We start from the raw sequence: 16,557 nt of genomic DNA on the forward strand, positions 1-16,557 counted from the left end.
AGTGTGGCTCTTCCATAAAATACCACATGCGGGTGCGCACGTACGGTGCGACTGAAACTTCGTGGCCCATGCGCAGAAGTCAGTATTTTGTGGAAGAGCCACACTCGAGGGGCCAAAGAGCCGCGGTTTGCCGAGCCGCAGTTTGCTGACCACTGGTGAATGGGAATAGGCAATGAGACGGTCAAGGATCCAGCCCAGAGCACTCCAGCATACAGAGGTTGGGAAGATCATCAGAGACTAATAAAAAAGCACCTGAAGTGGGAGACACATCAAGTGTACTGGCACAGAAACCAGGTGAGAAAGTTTCTCCAGAAGAAAGTTATCAATGGAGTCACATGCTGCCAATGGATTAAGTCACAAGACAGAGAATGAGCACTGGACTTGGCAACACGGACAGAAACGTCACTGATAACATTAACAAGCAGTTTCAAGAGTGGATGGGACAAAGCTTTAATGAGGGAAGTGAGGGCAGTGGAGATATGAATGGTTCTTAAGGAATCTTGCTGTGAAGGGGAGCAAGAAATGGGTCCATAGGTAAAGACTGATCTCAGGTTCATTTAGTTGGAAGATTCCTCAATATATTCATATTTAGTAGGAATGATGTAGACAGGGGGAACAGATGGTGCAGAGGAGAGAAGGTAAATGGATGAACATGAGGGTGAGGAGTTCCATGCTTTACACAGAAACATGTACATACACCACTTTAAGGGAGAATGCGGAGGACACACAGTACAGGCGCATATCAGATTTGGCAGAAGGGTTATGTTTTGTTCTCTGACTACTTTTATTTTCCAGTGAAATGAGATTAGCAAGTTCATCAGTGGTAGGAAGTTTGAGGTGGAAAGGGAGGATAAGATACAGGCAGGAAAACCAATTAATACAGAAATTACAGCAGGACTTCTGAGCAACACTGAGGGCTCAACTGAGGAATATGCTTGTAATTGTAAAACTTTCTTCTTTTCTAATGTAAGCATTTAAAGCTACAAATTTCCCTCTAAGCACTTCTGAAACCAAATTCCACAAACATATTGGTATTTTGTGTATTCATTACCACAGTCACACGTAGTTTCTCATTTCCTTTATTGCTTCTTTGATTCAAAGATTATTTTTGCTTCATTTTCCAATATGTGAGAATTATCTAAAATGGTTATAATTATTATCTCATTCTCATTACACTCTTTATGATATTGATCTTTTCAAATGGATCACTATACGGCCAAGCATATGTTCCTTTTAGACATTAAGAAAATGTGTGGGAGTTTTGTGTTCTACAAAGGGCAATTAAGTCACACTGGGTTGGTAATGTGGTTCAAACCTTCTATATCCTTACAGATTTTCTGTCTATTTTGTTCCATCAATTACTGAAAGGATTTCGTTAAAATCTCATACTATGATTCTGTGGTTTTTTTTAAATTTTTCCCTTTTATTTCTATTTTTATTCTATGTACTTTGGAGCTCACTTATTAGGTACATATACATTTAAGATGGTGTGTTTTTGATAAATCTCTTTTATCACTATGGATTGTTCTTATTTATCTCTTTTATACTCTATTTGACATTAATATATCTACATAAGCTTTCTTATGTTCTATGTTTACATGGTATATATTTTTAGTATTTTCTTTATTGTTTAAAGTATTACAAATAGTAGTACATATGTCTCCTTTTTCCTCCACTGACCTCCTCCCCTACCCCCAGGCACATGCCCTCAGCCCCCTCCCCCAGTGTCTGTGTCCATTGGTTATCCTTATATGCATGCATACAAGTATTTTCTAAAATCATTGTCTTCATCCTTAAAAATGCATGTATGTTAACCTTGCTGTTTTACTTATATTAATAAGTTCTGCCTTTTAAGTAGAATGTTTAAAATGTTTATTGCAATTATTGATACAGTGAGTTTAATTCTATCATTTGGGTATTAGTTTTCTATTTTTCTTTTCTGTTCCTTGTTCTTCTGTTCTTTTCCTGCCTTTTATCTGGGATAATCAAATAATTATCTTAGGATTCGATTTTATCTCCTCTATGTATTATCCTAGAGCAGTGATGGCGAACCTTTTGAGCTCGGCATGTCAGCATTTTGAAAACCCCTAACTTAACTCTGGTGCCGTGTCACATATAGAAATTTTTTGATATTTGCAACCATAGTAAAACAAAGACTTATATTTATTTTATATATTTAAATGCCATTTAACAAAGAAAAATCAACCAAAAAAATTAGTTCGCGTGTCACCTCTGACACGCATGTCATAGGTTCGCCATCACTGTCCTAGAGGTTACTGGAAATTAAAATACACATTCTTAATTCATCAAATTGTACTTTCAAATAATATAGTATTTTATAAACAATGTAAAACTCAACAGTAAAATTTCCATTTATCTCCTTCTTTCCTTAGATCTCTTACTGAATATATTTTAATTTCATACAGTAAACAGTCAATATTTAAATAGAGATATAAACATACAATTTTTAAATATCTTTCTGGTGATCTTTATTCCTTCTCACACATCCAAGCTACCATCTGGTTTCATTCCCTTCAGCCTAAATAATTTGTTTTTAGCTTTTTTTTTGTAGTGCAGGTCTGCTAAAAACTAATTCCCTCAGATTTTCTCTGAATAAAAATGTCTTTATTTCATTTTCATTTTTGAAGGGCATTTTCACTGGTTATAGAATGACAACTTTTTTCTTTTGTCACTTTATTCACTGCCTCCTGGTTTCCATTGTTTCTGATGATTAAGTCAGCTGTCATTTTTAACAATGTTTTCCCCTATTTATTTTCTCTTGCTTCTTTTAAGCTTTTTAAAATCGTTGTTCACTTAGCAATATTATGATGATGTGACTGTATGTGCCTTACTTTAATTTCCACATTTTGAAATTTGTTGAACTTCTTGGATCATTTGGTTGATATCTATCATCAATATTCAAAAATTCTCATCCATATTTTTTCTGCACTATTCTCCTTTCCTCTTCTTCTGGAACTTCAATTAAATATGTGTTAGACCATTTGATATTGTCCCATATTTTGAATACTTTTTCTGTCTTACTAATTTTCTCTTGTGAATCAGTCTGGATAATTCCTATTGACCTGTCTCCAAGCTTACTAATGCCTTCTGCTTAGGTCCAGTTTGCTTTTATGCCATCAAGTGAATTATTCCTGAGAATATATTTTTTAGTTCTAGTCTTTTTTTTTTCTTTTTCTTTTTTCTTTTAAAATATATTTTATTGATTTTTTACAGAGAGGAAGGGAGAGAGATACAGAGTTAGAAACATCGATGAGAGAGAAACATCAATCAGCTGCTCCCTGCACATCTCCCACTGGGGATGTGCCCGCAACCCAGGTACATGCCCTTGACCGGAATCGAACCTGGGACCTTTCAGTCCGCAGGCCGACGCTCTATCCACTGAGCCAAACCGGTTTCGGCGAGTCTTTTTTTTTTCTTAATAGTTTCCATTTTGCTGTTGAAATTCCCTATTTCTTCATATATGTTGTTGACCTTGTTCATTCTTTCCTTCAATGTATTTTTTATTCTTTCTTAGAATTTCCATATCTCTGCTCATATCATCCATATGTTCTTAAATGCTGTCTACTTTTTCATTAGAGCTTAGCATATTAATCATATCTAGTTTAAATTCATGGGCTAATAATTCCAACATCCCTGACACATCTCAATCTGGTTCTGATGCTTATTCTGTCTCTTTATACTGTGGTGTTTTGTGTGGGGTTTTTTGCCCTTTACATTTTGTTATTGAAAGCCAATCATGACATGGGTAAAAGGACCAAGGTACGGTGGCCTTTAATACTGAGTTGGGAAGGTGTGGGGGAGAGACAGTGTTCTATAGTCCTATAACTTTCCCCCTAGCTTTACTGAGGTATAACCGACAAAACTGTATGTATTTAAGTATACTATGTGATGATTTTACATGCATAAATTGTGAAATGATTACCACAATCAAGTTAATTAATACATCTACCTATAAATACTCACTCAAATGCCTGAGCAATCATTAAGCTCAGGCTTCATTAATTATCCAGATGGAAAATCCTCATCACCCATCCAAGTATATCTCTTTTCTCATTAACTGAATGTGTAGAATTGTAAAGAGAAGTTAGCCTCTTAAAATGAGTCATGATTTTTATCTTACAAAGAAATAACCACATCACCTCACATAGTTTTTTTTGTAAGAACACTTACAATCTATTCCCTTAACAACTTTCCATTATACAACGTATTATTTTAAATTATAGTCAGCTTGCTATACATTAGATTCCAAGATCTTACTCATTTTATAATTGAAGGCTTCTACCCTTGACCAGCATCTCCCACCCTCCCACCCAGCACTATAACTCCTCCCCTGGTAATAACCATTCTACTATTTGTTTCTATGAGTTTGACTTTATTTTTAGATTCTACATATAAATAAAATCACACAGTGTTTGTCTTTTTCTGTCTGGCTTATTTCACTTAGCATAATATCCTCTACATTCATCCATGTCACAAATGGCAGCATTTTCTTCTTTCTTGCTGCTTAATAATATTCTATTGTGTGTGTGTGTGTGTGTGTGTGTGTGTGTGTGTGTGTGTATGGAGGAGGAGGAGGAGGAGGAGGAGGAGGAGTGGTAGTACTCCCTCCTTACCTGTGGTTTCACTTTCCACTGTTTCAGACTGAAGCAGACAATGTTCACGCCTATATAAGAGCCTGCTTTGTGGAAGAATACTAGTTTACGCTACTGATAATCACACCACATACCTGATATGATATTTTTAGAAAAATATTAAAATCTTTAAAATCTTTCTTCAAAGTTTTTAGATGATCTGCTTTAAAAGTGTAAATCAAAACTAACAGAAAATAAATCACTTAAAACATTTTACCATAAGCCTATAAACTCATGAAATGGGAAAAATAGAAATGATAAACCTGAGATGCTTAACGAAGGCAAGACTGAACATTCAGACTTGGCTGACTCTCCAACTTGTACTCTTAAGGATTATTCTATGTTTAAAACCTGCTATGTTGAAATCTATTTAGGGAAAGAAGAAATGAAAAACAACTGCACTCATAATTACGTCTAAAATTCCATAAGGAGGTATTTCTGATATTCTAGGTCAAATATCATCTGGGAAAGTGCTTGAATTTCCAGCAATTCTGCCTTTGGTCAGGGGGTGGGGGGTTTCTTATGACGCTTGTCTCTAATTCTTGTGCTGACAGAACTTTTATGATATAGCTTCCTAAGTGTGGGTGTATATATCTATCTATCTCACGTCTTACCTACTCAATAGAAAAAACACACAAAAAATAAAGACTGACCCAAAATATAGATGTCATTTATTATGTGCGAGTGTTGTAGCAGCACGTATTTCCTATTTTATGGCTATATTGATGTCAAATATATGTTTTTTTTAACTTCTAAGTAGGCAACAAATTGATTTTATTTGCTGTATGTTGCACCTACAGGGGTACTGGTGAATAAGCACTAATAAATAAATAAATGTTAATCAATAATTTGCTATTCTACTAACAATTAAAAACTTAGTACCGTAGTTTTCCAAAATCATCTTGGCATACATATTACCATACTCCTCTTTGTGTAAGGCTCTCTGGGTTGTGAGTACAGATGCACTTGAGGAACTTGAAGAATGGGCATCTGTTCTGAGGACACCTAAGCACTCCTCCTTTAATGTCCAGCTCCTGCAGGTCCAGGGACCTGCTGCTGTCTCCTCCTCGCTGGGCCCTGTGGTCTCTTTCATGTTCAGCTCCAGTTTCCCTCTGCAAATTATTTTGCCTTTCTTCACCAATTTGCTCTATCTTCTCTTAGCTCTGCCTCACTCCACAACTTTGGCTTGCAGGCAGCCATCATGATTTCTTTAGTGCTGGATGAGATTTCGGGAGGAGATTCCATAATAAACTAGAAAATTCTGTGTGGTTTCTTAGTTCACGCCTCCTGGGAGAAAATGACTGATCCAGCTCATCTCTTCAATCCAGATGCACAGAATCTAATTTGTAGTTCCTATCTCTGGGACACACTCCAATCACAATCTCTGTAGTGATTCCTAGTCTTTGGTTCTAAAGTTCCCCAAGTGATTCTGGTTGAGATCCACTGAGGCAGCCTAAATAAGGTTGACTATCCTTGAGGCTGGTATCTCATGTAAGGCTACAGCGGATTATGTGTACAAAACATAACCAAGGCTAGAGTGGTGCATTAGTCTCCTTTAGCTGCTGTATCAAGTCACCAATTTAGTGGCTTAAAGCAACACAAATATATTCTTATAGTTCCCAGAGGTCAGAAGTCTGAACCAAGGTATAGGCATAACTGCGTTCCTTGTAGAGGCTTTAGGGGATAATCCAGTTTCCAAAGGCTGCCTACATTCCTTGGCTCATGTCCTTTTCTTATATCTCAAAGCCAGCAATGGCCAATTGAGTCTTCATTAAATCACAACTCTCTGGCACTCTCTTACCTCCTCCTTCCACATTTAAAGGACCCCTGTGCTGCCACTGGTCCCACCTGGAGACTCCAGGATAATCTTCTCTTAAGGTTAGCTAATTGGCAATCTTAATTCCCCCTTGCCACGTCATATAGGATAGCTGCAATCTGAAGGTTCCAGGGTTAAGAAATGGACATCTTTCGAGGGACTATTATTATTCTGCCTAAAAGTGGACTACGTGAAACAAAACATACTGTATTATCAGTTTCACTTATAAGAGACGGTACCCAAGTGGGCACCATAAACACTACTAACACAACATTACACTGAATATTATAGAATGAGATACAGCTCCACTATTAAAACTTTAACAGTTGTGTGCGTTTTCATCACTTATATGCTACTAGAGGTCCAGTGCACAAATTCGTGTACCAGTGGGGTCCCTTGGCCTGGCCTGTGGGATCGGGCTGAAACTGGCTCTCTGACATCCCCCAAGGGGTCCCGGATTGCGAGAGGGTACAGGTCAGGCCAAGGGACCCCACTGGTACATGATCGGGGCCAGGGAGGAACATGAGAGGTTGGACAGCCAGGGAGGGACCACAGAAGGGCTCCAGGGCATGTCCAGCCCATCTCTCTCGGTCCCAATTGGCCGGACCCCAGCAGCAAGCTAACCTACCAGAGTGTCTGCCTCCTGGTGGTCAATGTATGTCATAGCAACTGGTCTACCAGTCGACTGTCTGCCCCCTGGTGGTCAGTGCATGTCATAGCGAGCGGTTGAGCAGCCTTAGCATATCATTAGCATACTAGAGGCCCAGTGTATGAATTTGTGCACTGGTGGGGTCCAGTAGGCCTGCCCCGATGGGGGCCGATTAGGGGCAGGGCTGGCCAGGGTGAGGGGCCGCAGTTGTTCTGGTCATTCCAGTCATTCTGCCATTCAGTTGCTGGGCTTTTATTAGCTCAGACAGCCATAACAAAATATCTTAAATTTGAGTGGCTTAAACAACAGAAATGTATTTTTCTCACAGTTCTGGAGGCTGGCATTTGGGGTCAGGGTACCAGCATAGCATCGTCCCAGAAAGTGCTGGGTCGACTGCCAGTCAGGGCACATGCCCAGGTTGCAGATTCAATACCCAGTCCAGTGAGTTCAGGAAACAATGGAACAATGTTTCTATCTCTCTCCCTTCTTCTCTCTGAGATCAATTAAAATGAATGATAAATAATATTCTCTAAGTATGGTTTTAACAGGAAAGACATTAGTGATCTACGAAGTGAAAAACTCGTTATAACATATATATACTGCATGGCCCATTTTTTAAAAAAAATGTTTATTCATTTCAGAGGAAGGTAGAGGGAGAGATAGATAGCATCAATGATGAGAATCATTGATCAGCTGCCTACTGCAGGCCCGTACTTAGGATCAAGCCGAAATTTGACCAGGAATCATATCATGACCTCCTGGTTCATAGATCTATGCTCAACCACTGAGCCCCACCAGCCGGGCCCCATTTTTATCAATACCAGGCATATGAGGTACATTAGCAAGATCTCACTCCTAGATGAAAGTCTGAAATTGCCCAAACTCCTTTGCAGCTAGATTTCTGTATATGAACTCGTTTCTGCCTATTGGATGCACTTGCACAATATTTTGAAGGCAGAAGTGGGGCAGAGAGTTTTCCTGCAGTTTGGGCCGTTTGTTGCTGGTGATCATGTTTGCAGAGATGTGGAGGTTTCTGCAGTGGAATCCAGGCTGTGCACAGGCAGTTGTGGCAGAGGCAGTGCCCAGTGACCTGGTTTGTGGGAACTGGAGGGCACTTGTGGGGGCAACAGTTTCTCGATCCCCGGGTCACAGCTGTGCCAGAGTGTCCTAGAATTCAGTTGTGGCTGAGGGGGCAGCTCCTCCCGCTGGGCAGGGAGTCTTTCCTGGGGACCCAGCCTAATACCCCCTCCTAGAGCTTTCCAATGATTTCCCAAACACCAATCCCCTGTGCTAAATTCTCTCCTGCCTAAAATAGCAAAGGTCTAAAAACATTTGGATCCTCTACTTTCAATGAAAACAGTGCTGCACAGGGTCAGGTCTGAGAAGTGGGAGAGGTGTTGTGGAAGGCTCCCTTCTTTGAGTCTCAGCTTCCTCTTCTGTAGAACGAAAACCAAAGATTATCTGTTCATAGTTACTGAAGCCCATGGCAGCTGTGTTTCACGAAGGTGGCCACAACATTTCCTATCCTTCCTGTGGCCTTGCCACTTTCCTCCACGTCCTCTCTCTTGAAGCAGGGCTGACCTCTGACACTCTGGTAACCAGTACACTGGTTGTCCGCAGAATTCCAAGGCCAAGGCTGAAAAGGCATGGGTCCTTCAGCCCCCGACTTCGCCAGGGTTTCCAGCTCCAGCCATGTCCACGCTGCTCCGGGCTCTGGCTGACGCAGGGCCCGTCCTGGTCAGGGTGTTGGGGAGATCCGGCCCGGATCAGGCTGGCTGGCTGCCGCAGTGCATGTCATAGCCACCGGTCGTTCTGGTCGTCCTGGTCATTCTGCGGTAACGATCGCTGGGTTTTTATATATATAGACTACACTTTGGTTGGTTGAACGGCCAACCGAATGACTGGACACTTAGCATATTAGGCTTTTATTATATAGGATGCCAATAGATATTTTAGCCATAAAAACAGGAGACTAAAGCATTCTTACAAAAATATATGAGTGCAGGAATCTAACAAACAAAATAAACTGATGAACAAAATAGATCTGGAGACATAGAACCATGGAACAGACTGATGAATTTCAGAGGGAAGGTGGGGGTGGGGAGGTGAGAGGGGAGAGAGTAACTGGGGAATTTACCTATATGCGTATATGTATAGGCCATGGACACAGACAGTAGTGTGGGGAAGGCTTGGGAGGGGTGGGTGCAGGTAGAGGAGGTCGATGGGGAAAAAAACCCACACACAACAAAAAAACAAAGAGGACATCTGTAATACTTTCAACAATAAAGATAAATTTAAATATATATATGTGAATGCAAACAGAAACATTTTACCCTTCAATAATTTGCAAGGTATCTTCCTATAATTATACAATTTTATATATTTTATCAACAACCACTACCAAAAATCAATTATAATTAGTTTATATTTCAGAAGAAATCTACTGTGAAATACATTTAACTAATTTCTAAGTTACTTTTGACTTAGTCAATGATTACAGATGTATTAAAAATTAATGAGTAATAATACAGTACAATTCTTTCTGAAAATACCTATCCATAATGTTTTTTCTTAAAAAAAAAAAAAAAAGTGCTTGAAGTTCTTTAGGAACCATACCCTGTGCTTGAGGCTATCAAGTATGTGAAATTTTATGGATAATTTTCTAGTTATTAACAGTTTCTGAAAAACTTAACTGTGAAAACCTGTCATCCAAAATGCAGTGTAACCATCTAAACCTAAAAGGAGTGGGATGAAGTGAGAAAACAAGATTATGTAAAAAGTTAGGGGGGAAAACACTGCAACCTCAAAGAGTTTTGAAGGAAAAGCATTTTCAAACACATATTTGAGGCTTAAGACATGGCATATTCCTTGGGTGGTAGTTCATATGAACGTTCAAAATTAGAGTAACAGAAAGTCTTCTTTTCCTTATGCTTGAATTTGCTGGTATTTATATGCCCTATGTATGTAACATGTACCTGGTTTTGTATATCTGTAACAATCGTACTTGACTTCAATTTGGAATTGGCAAATCTCATAATTTTTTGGCTTTAATCTTTGATTAATTTGGAGTATTATTCAATCGACAAATATTTATTGAGTGCCTACTCTGAGCCAGATGTATTACAGTTGTTAACTAGTTTCAATTTGCTACCTTTTATACAAGTTAGTCCTGTCCAAGTTAAACAAAATACTTAAATAAAGTTTATAAAAGCTAATTATATTATGCTCATTTTATTAAGTTTTAAAAATTGTGTAAAACTACTTTATATATACTCATTTGGCCTCATCCAATAATTTGTGAACTGGTCAACTCTAACTTTACGTCTTGCTACATAAAGCTGGTGCTACAAGGCCAGAGAGGGTGCTGCTAATTCCACACTGGGACATGCAGGAGGGAGGAAGGGCGGTTCCTTCCCTCAAAGCTACAGTCTCATCTTTGGACAAGCACATAGCTATTGAATTGAAATCTATTTGCTAATATTAAAATTAATAAAATGCAACTGATAATCCAAAAAAAAGTTATTCTAAAAAGGAGATGACTTACTTAGACTGCTTAGCTGGCGTATGATAGCAGCAAGGGTACTATTGGTTACACATTCGAGTTCACTGGTAATCCCTTCGGGCAGGGCGCCCCGGCATAGGTGCCGGGGTTCGATGTTCCGCTTCACTAAAGGCATGGCTCACAATCTGAAAATTAAACAGACATTTTTTAAAAGGCTCATTGCACTTTTTAACAAATCTAGAGTCTTCATTTTCTGGAAAATTGATTCTTTTTCCCAACAATTTTCGTTATCCTGTCATTTCTACATAAGAGAATCAGTTAAATATGTAACAGATGTTGAATAACTTAAATGAATACTATAGAGATCAAAGATAAATTACAGTACAATTCTACTTTATAGAAAAATAATATATGCAAGATTTCCAGGTAAGCATGAGTGAATGAATACATCATCTTACCTTCCCTCCCTTTCCACTGAAATGACAGGAGAGAGAAAAGGCGTGAACCCACAAGAACTAAGAGCAGGTCACAACAGCCTTAAAACTGTGGACAGAGCTTAATAAAATTAAGACAGAGAAAAGACATATCTAGGCTGCAAGTGGAGGGAGGCAGGAAGTAAGCTCACCTGAACACATAACCTTGCAAATATCCTCCACAAAGCTCAGGAACGGGAGATCCCAGGTAGCTATGAAATGGGACATCAAGGGGTATGAAAACAGCATTGGTTTTTAAAACCCATTTATGAATTTCTTCTCCCTTCTTGGGCTGGCCTTCTTCCACCCACCCAGCACATTTTACTCTCTGGAAGAGGTGAATTCAAGGATCCGAACTTGAGACACTAGGCATAGCTCAAGGTTGGGGGAGGCAAGGCACTGAAACCTGTGGTATGAAATCAAAGTCTACGCCGAATGCGAAGACAGATATGCTCCCCACACCCCAGGTCCCTTCCCACTTGGCGTCCAGAACACTGGGGCTGGTTTGTACTCCCCACCGAAGGAGACCAGAGCATTCTTCCCTGACAAGTGTTTGAAGAGAAAAGTCTATTAACATTAACACTGGGCCTCCTATTGAAATACCAACCAGTTCACCCTACAGTAACACCTGTCAATAATCTCTCCCAACACAGTTTCCAGTCGGCTTTAAAAGCTTAGACTTAAACAAAAGCAGAGGATCACTGGACACTTCAGGAAAGCTTCCTGTTACCCTGGGAATTCCATTCATGTTTCTCTTTATAAAGTACATTATAAAAAAAGTAAAACTTTTTGTTTAAGGAGGCATTTAGAGTATCAAATCTACTCATGCAACAAATCTACTGCTCACAGCACAGCAGAAAAATCCAGTGACTGTCACTTTGACAAGACTATCATATTGCCCAATTTGCAGGAGCAGAAACACAGAAAAGCCTAGAGCAGGGGTCCTCAAACTTTTTAAACAGGGGACCAGTTCACTGTCCCTGAGACCGTTGGAGGGCTGAACTATAGTTTAAAAAAAAACTAGTCGGCTGCTGCTAAGCAACAGGCAGCGGCAGCAAAAACACCCGGCGGGCTGGATAAATGTTTTCGGCGGGCCGGATGTGGCCCGCGGGCCATAGTTTGAGGACCCCTGGCCTAAAACCTTGGTGACATCTGTTAACAGTCAAACCAGCCCGAAACACCCATGTGGAACTCTTGTTGTGTGAGACAGAGAATATCATATTTGTTTAAGCCACTGTAGTTGGGTTGTCTGTAACTTGAAATAAAACTTATTTTCATCTGGTACAATAACAGAATGGTATACTGTATCTAAAGAGCCAGAATGTGGTCAGCATACAACCAATCTTTGCTTTCTTCCCCCTTTCTTCATAACCTTTGTTCATGGATCCAATAAATACTTTCTGAGCACTTGCCACATACCCAGCAGTGTGTGACATGACAAGGACCCAATGGTGAGAAAAAACAGACAAAGCCCTCAATGGAACTTTATACTAGTGAGGAAGTGAAACATTTCTCCAACCACACATGTTAATGGACAGGGGGTTCTGAAAACGTGGGGGGGAGGGGGGCAGGCGTGTGGCCAACATCTCTGAGGACTCATGGGAAACCCTGCTGGGGACAGGATGGACTAAAATCTGAAGGGTAAGGGCTAACTCACAAAGGGTCCTGTGGCAGAGGCAGTATCTATATATATTGGAGACCCGGCGCACGATATTCATGCGCTGGCCGGGAGGGGGGGTGGAGGGAGAAAGGGGGGAGTCTCTCAGCCCAGCCTGCGCCCTCTAGCAGTCGGGGACCCCTCAGGGGATATCTGCCTGCCGCTGGGATCGGGCCTAAGCTGGCAGACAGACATCCCTCTCACACTCCGGGGCTCTCGCAGTCCAGAATCCCTCACTCCTTACCACCTGATTGCAGCAGAGGCAGGAGAGGCAAGCTGCTGCGCTTGCCAGCCATGAGACTGGCTTCTGGCTGAACAGCGCTCCCTATGGGAGTGCACTGACTACCAGGGGGCAGCTCCTGCGTGAGCGTCTGACCTCTGGTGGTCAATGCACATCATAGCGACCAGTTGTTCCACCGTTCGGTTGATTTGCATATTAGGGTGTTACTAGAGGACCAGTGTGCATGAAATCATGCGCAAGTAGCTCGCTTCCGCTTGCCTTAGCTGGCCATCCCACCCATCGCCACTCGTAGCTTGCGCCCCGCACTCCACCACTCATAGCTCTCCACAACTAGTAGCTCACGCCCTGCCCTCTGCTGGTCGTAGCTCTCCGCCACTAGTAGCTCGCGTCCCTCCCCACCCGCCGCGAGAGCCGTTGCTCGTTTGGTCATGATGGCGTTACAGCGTGACAGCCATGGGCCTTTTATATAAGAGATTATCCTATATAATAAAAGGGTAATATGCAAATTGACGCTAACGGTGGAATGACCAGTTGCTATGACATGCACTGACCACCAGGGGGCAGACGCTCAACGCAGGAGCTGCCCCCTGGTGGTCAGTGCGCTTCCACAGGGGAAGCGCCGGTCGCCAAAGACAGAAGTCAGCTCATGGCTGGCCAGCGCAGTGGCGGTGGCAGGAGTGGGCCTAAGCTGTTAGTTAGAGATTCCCCAAGAGCTCCTGGGCTCCCAGGGAGCGGGCCTAAGCCAGCAGATGGACATCCCCTGAGGGGATCCCAGACTGCGAGAGGGTGCAAGCGGATTTTCGTGCACCGGGCCTCTAGTCTACACTAATAAAAGAGAAAAATGGTAATTGGCGTACGGCGATACACTTTTCATTGGCTAATCAGGGCTATATGCAAATTAACTGCCAACTAAGATTGGCAGTTAACTGCCAACAAGATGGCGGCTAATTTGCATATGTAGGCACAATGCAGGGAGGCGAAAGGGAAAGCAGGAAGAAGCCCCCTGCCACTGACAGTGATCTGAAACCCAGGGGGGAGCTTAGAGCTGGGGGGCAGGGCAAAGGCGGCCCTGAGGCCGCCTTTGCCCTGCCCCCCAGCCATGATCAGAGAATCAGGCGTCTTTTCCGCCCTGGCCAGTGATAGCAGGAAGTAGGGGTGGAGCCAGTGATGGGAGCTGGGCACGGTCGAAGCTGGCAGTCCCGGGAGCTAGGGGTCCCTTGCCTGGGCCTAAAGCGAAGCCCACGATCGCGGCGCCCCCCGCTGCCACTGCAGGTCCCCGCTGCCCGGGCCAGACGCCTAGGCCAGAGGCGTTAGGCCTGGGCAGGGGCGGAGCCTGCAACCGCGGGGAGCTGGGGGTCCCCTGCCCAGGCCTGACACCTCTGCCGGAGGCCTCAGGCCTGGTCAAGGGGCCGATCCGGTGATTGGTGATCGGAGGGTGATGAGGGTCAACTCCTCTGGCTGAGGCATCAGGCCTGGGCGGGGGGCGGAGCCGGGGATTGGGGGGATATGATGGTACCCTTGCCCAGGCCTGAAGCCTGGGTCAGAGGCGTCAGGCTTGGGCGGGGGGTGGAGCAAGCGATCAGAGGGAGATGGGAGTCCCCTGCCCAGGCATGATTCCTGGGCCAGAGGCCTCAGGCCTGGGCGGGGGCCAGAGCCAGTGATCGGGGGGAGATGGGGGTCCCCTGTCCAAGCCTGACACCTCTGGCGGAGGCGTCAGGCCTGGGCAAGGGGCCGATCAGGCGATTGGAGGGTGATGGGGGTCAACGCCTGAGGGCTCCCAGTATGTGAGAGGGGGCAGGCTGGGCTGAGGGACACTCTCCCCCCACACACACACCCAGTGCACGAATTTTGTGCACCAGGCCCCTAGTATAAGATAAAAGCCTAAGCAACCGGCAGACTGGCCGGTAGCTATGACGTGCACTGACCACCAGGGGGAAGACACTCAACACAGGAGAGGAAACCACGGACATGGAAACACGGAACACACTGATGAATCTCAGAGGGAAGGGGGGAAGGTGGCAAGAGATTAACCAAAGATCTTACTTGCATACTAGAGGCCTGGTGCATAGATTTGTGCACCAGTGGGGTCACTCAGCCTGGCCTGCAGGGATTGGGCCGAAATCAGCTCTCTGACATCCCCTGAGGGGCCCTGGGTTGAAAGAAGGCGGTTCTCAGGTGATGCACCGCAGAATCGGGCTCTCTCCTCTTTTCTCCCAATATTATGTCACTTTCTCTCTGTATCTGTCTCACTTCTTTCATCTCACTTTACCCTAAGTTTGGCAGTAACTGACGACTTGTGGGCATTTAACTGCAAAATGCAATCATTTAGCAAACAGCACTTACTTAGCCTGGAACCTAGGCAGCCTAGGGCAGGACCCTGCTCGATGTCAGGCTCCCACCCAGGCCCTTCCATCCAGGCAGAGTCCTGTGGCGATGAGAACCTCCTTCTTCCCACCTGAGCTGCTCCTTTGCCTCCTTCCCTCCCCAGAGGTTGCCCACTGGTGCTACTGTCTGCCCGGAAGGAGGGAAACTGTGGCCAGTTTCCCAGCTGAGAGTGGTAGTGGAAAAATTCGCTGCCTCCCCTGGAAATCGATATTAAGTGGATGAGGAGGCACAGGCGCCAGATGTTGGGGCTGTAGCCAGTAGTTCCTGCATGTCTCATCATTTAGCTAATCAAGTTGAAAAGTTTTCATAAGGGCCAGACACATGACCTCTGCAATGAGCTAGAGGCCCATTGGGAAACCAGACCTGAAGTGGGGAGCCAATTGGCTAGAGACCCAGTGCACATTCACTGGTGGGGGGGGCGGGGGGGGGGCGCCTTTGGCCTGGCCTGTGGGGATTGGGCCAAAACCAGCTCTCCAACATCCTCCAAGGGGTCCTGGATTGCGAGAGGGCAGTTCTCAGGTGATGCACCCCAGAATCGGGGTCCCTCCTCTCTGGTTCTGGGTGCGTCACCCGAGAACCTCAGCTACCAAGTCACCACAGCTTGGCAGCTCCTGCATTGAGCATCTGCCCCCTGGTGGTCAGTGCGCATCATAGCTACCGGTGGTCAGTCAGCTGGTTGCTTAGGCTTTTATATATAGAGAGACTAGAGGCCCGGTGCACAAAAATGTGTGCACTCGGGGGGTCCCTCAGCCCGGCCTATGCTCTCTTGCAGTGTGGGACACCTCGGAGGATGTCCACCCCAGTGGGGACCCTCATCCCATGGAGGTTTGGCCAGCCTGGGTGAGGGGCTGATGGCTGTTTTCAGGCTGGTCACACCCCCTTTAGGGTGGGGGGGTCCCCACTGGGGTGCCTGACCAGTCTGGGTGAGGGGCTGAGGGCTGTTTTCTGTCTGGCCAAGCACCCTGGTGACGTAAGCTCCCAGCCTCTCCTTTTTTTCTTTTTTTTTTATTCTGGTATTTACCTTCTATAATTGAAACTTTGTTGCCTTAAGCGGAGGCCTGTGGAAAGCTTGGCTTCCTCCATCGCCAGGGGCAACCCACTCCTGCTCGCTCCAGCTCCGTTGCCACAGCCGGCTGAAAGCAGGTATCTGGGGTTTGTTTACCTTCTATAATTGAAACTTTG

At 44.0% G+C, this 16,557-nt stretch overlaps 1 protein-coding gene across 1 annotated transcript in view; it reads right to left on the bottom strand.

Annotated features, from left to right (window-relative positions):
• Positions 1–16,557, bottom strand: part of WASF3 (WASP family member 3) — a 152,510-nt gene that overhangs the window by 25,914 nt on the left and 110,039 nt on the right. The window contains exons 3-4 of the mRNA XM_081083627.1: positions 11,245–11,304; positions 10,662–10,804 (exon numbers count right to left, since the gene is read on the bottom strand). Coding sequence (XP_080939753.1) covers positions 10,662–10,794 — 133 coding nt within the window. The 5' untranslated portion in view covers positions 10,795–10,804; positions 11,245–11,304. The remainder of the gene's footprint in view (positions 1–10,661; positions 10,805–11,244; positions 11,305–16,557) is intronic.

Source organism: Myotis nattereri (assembly GCF_964212035.1).
Source record: "Myotis nattereri genome assembly, chromosome: 2".
Classification (NCBI taxonomy): Eukaryota; Metazoa; Chordata; class Mammalia; order Chiroptera; family Vespertilionidae; genus Myotis; species Myotis nattereri.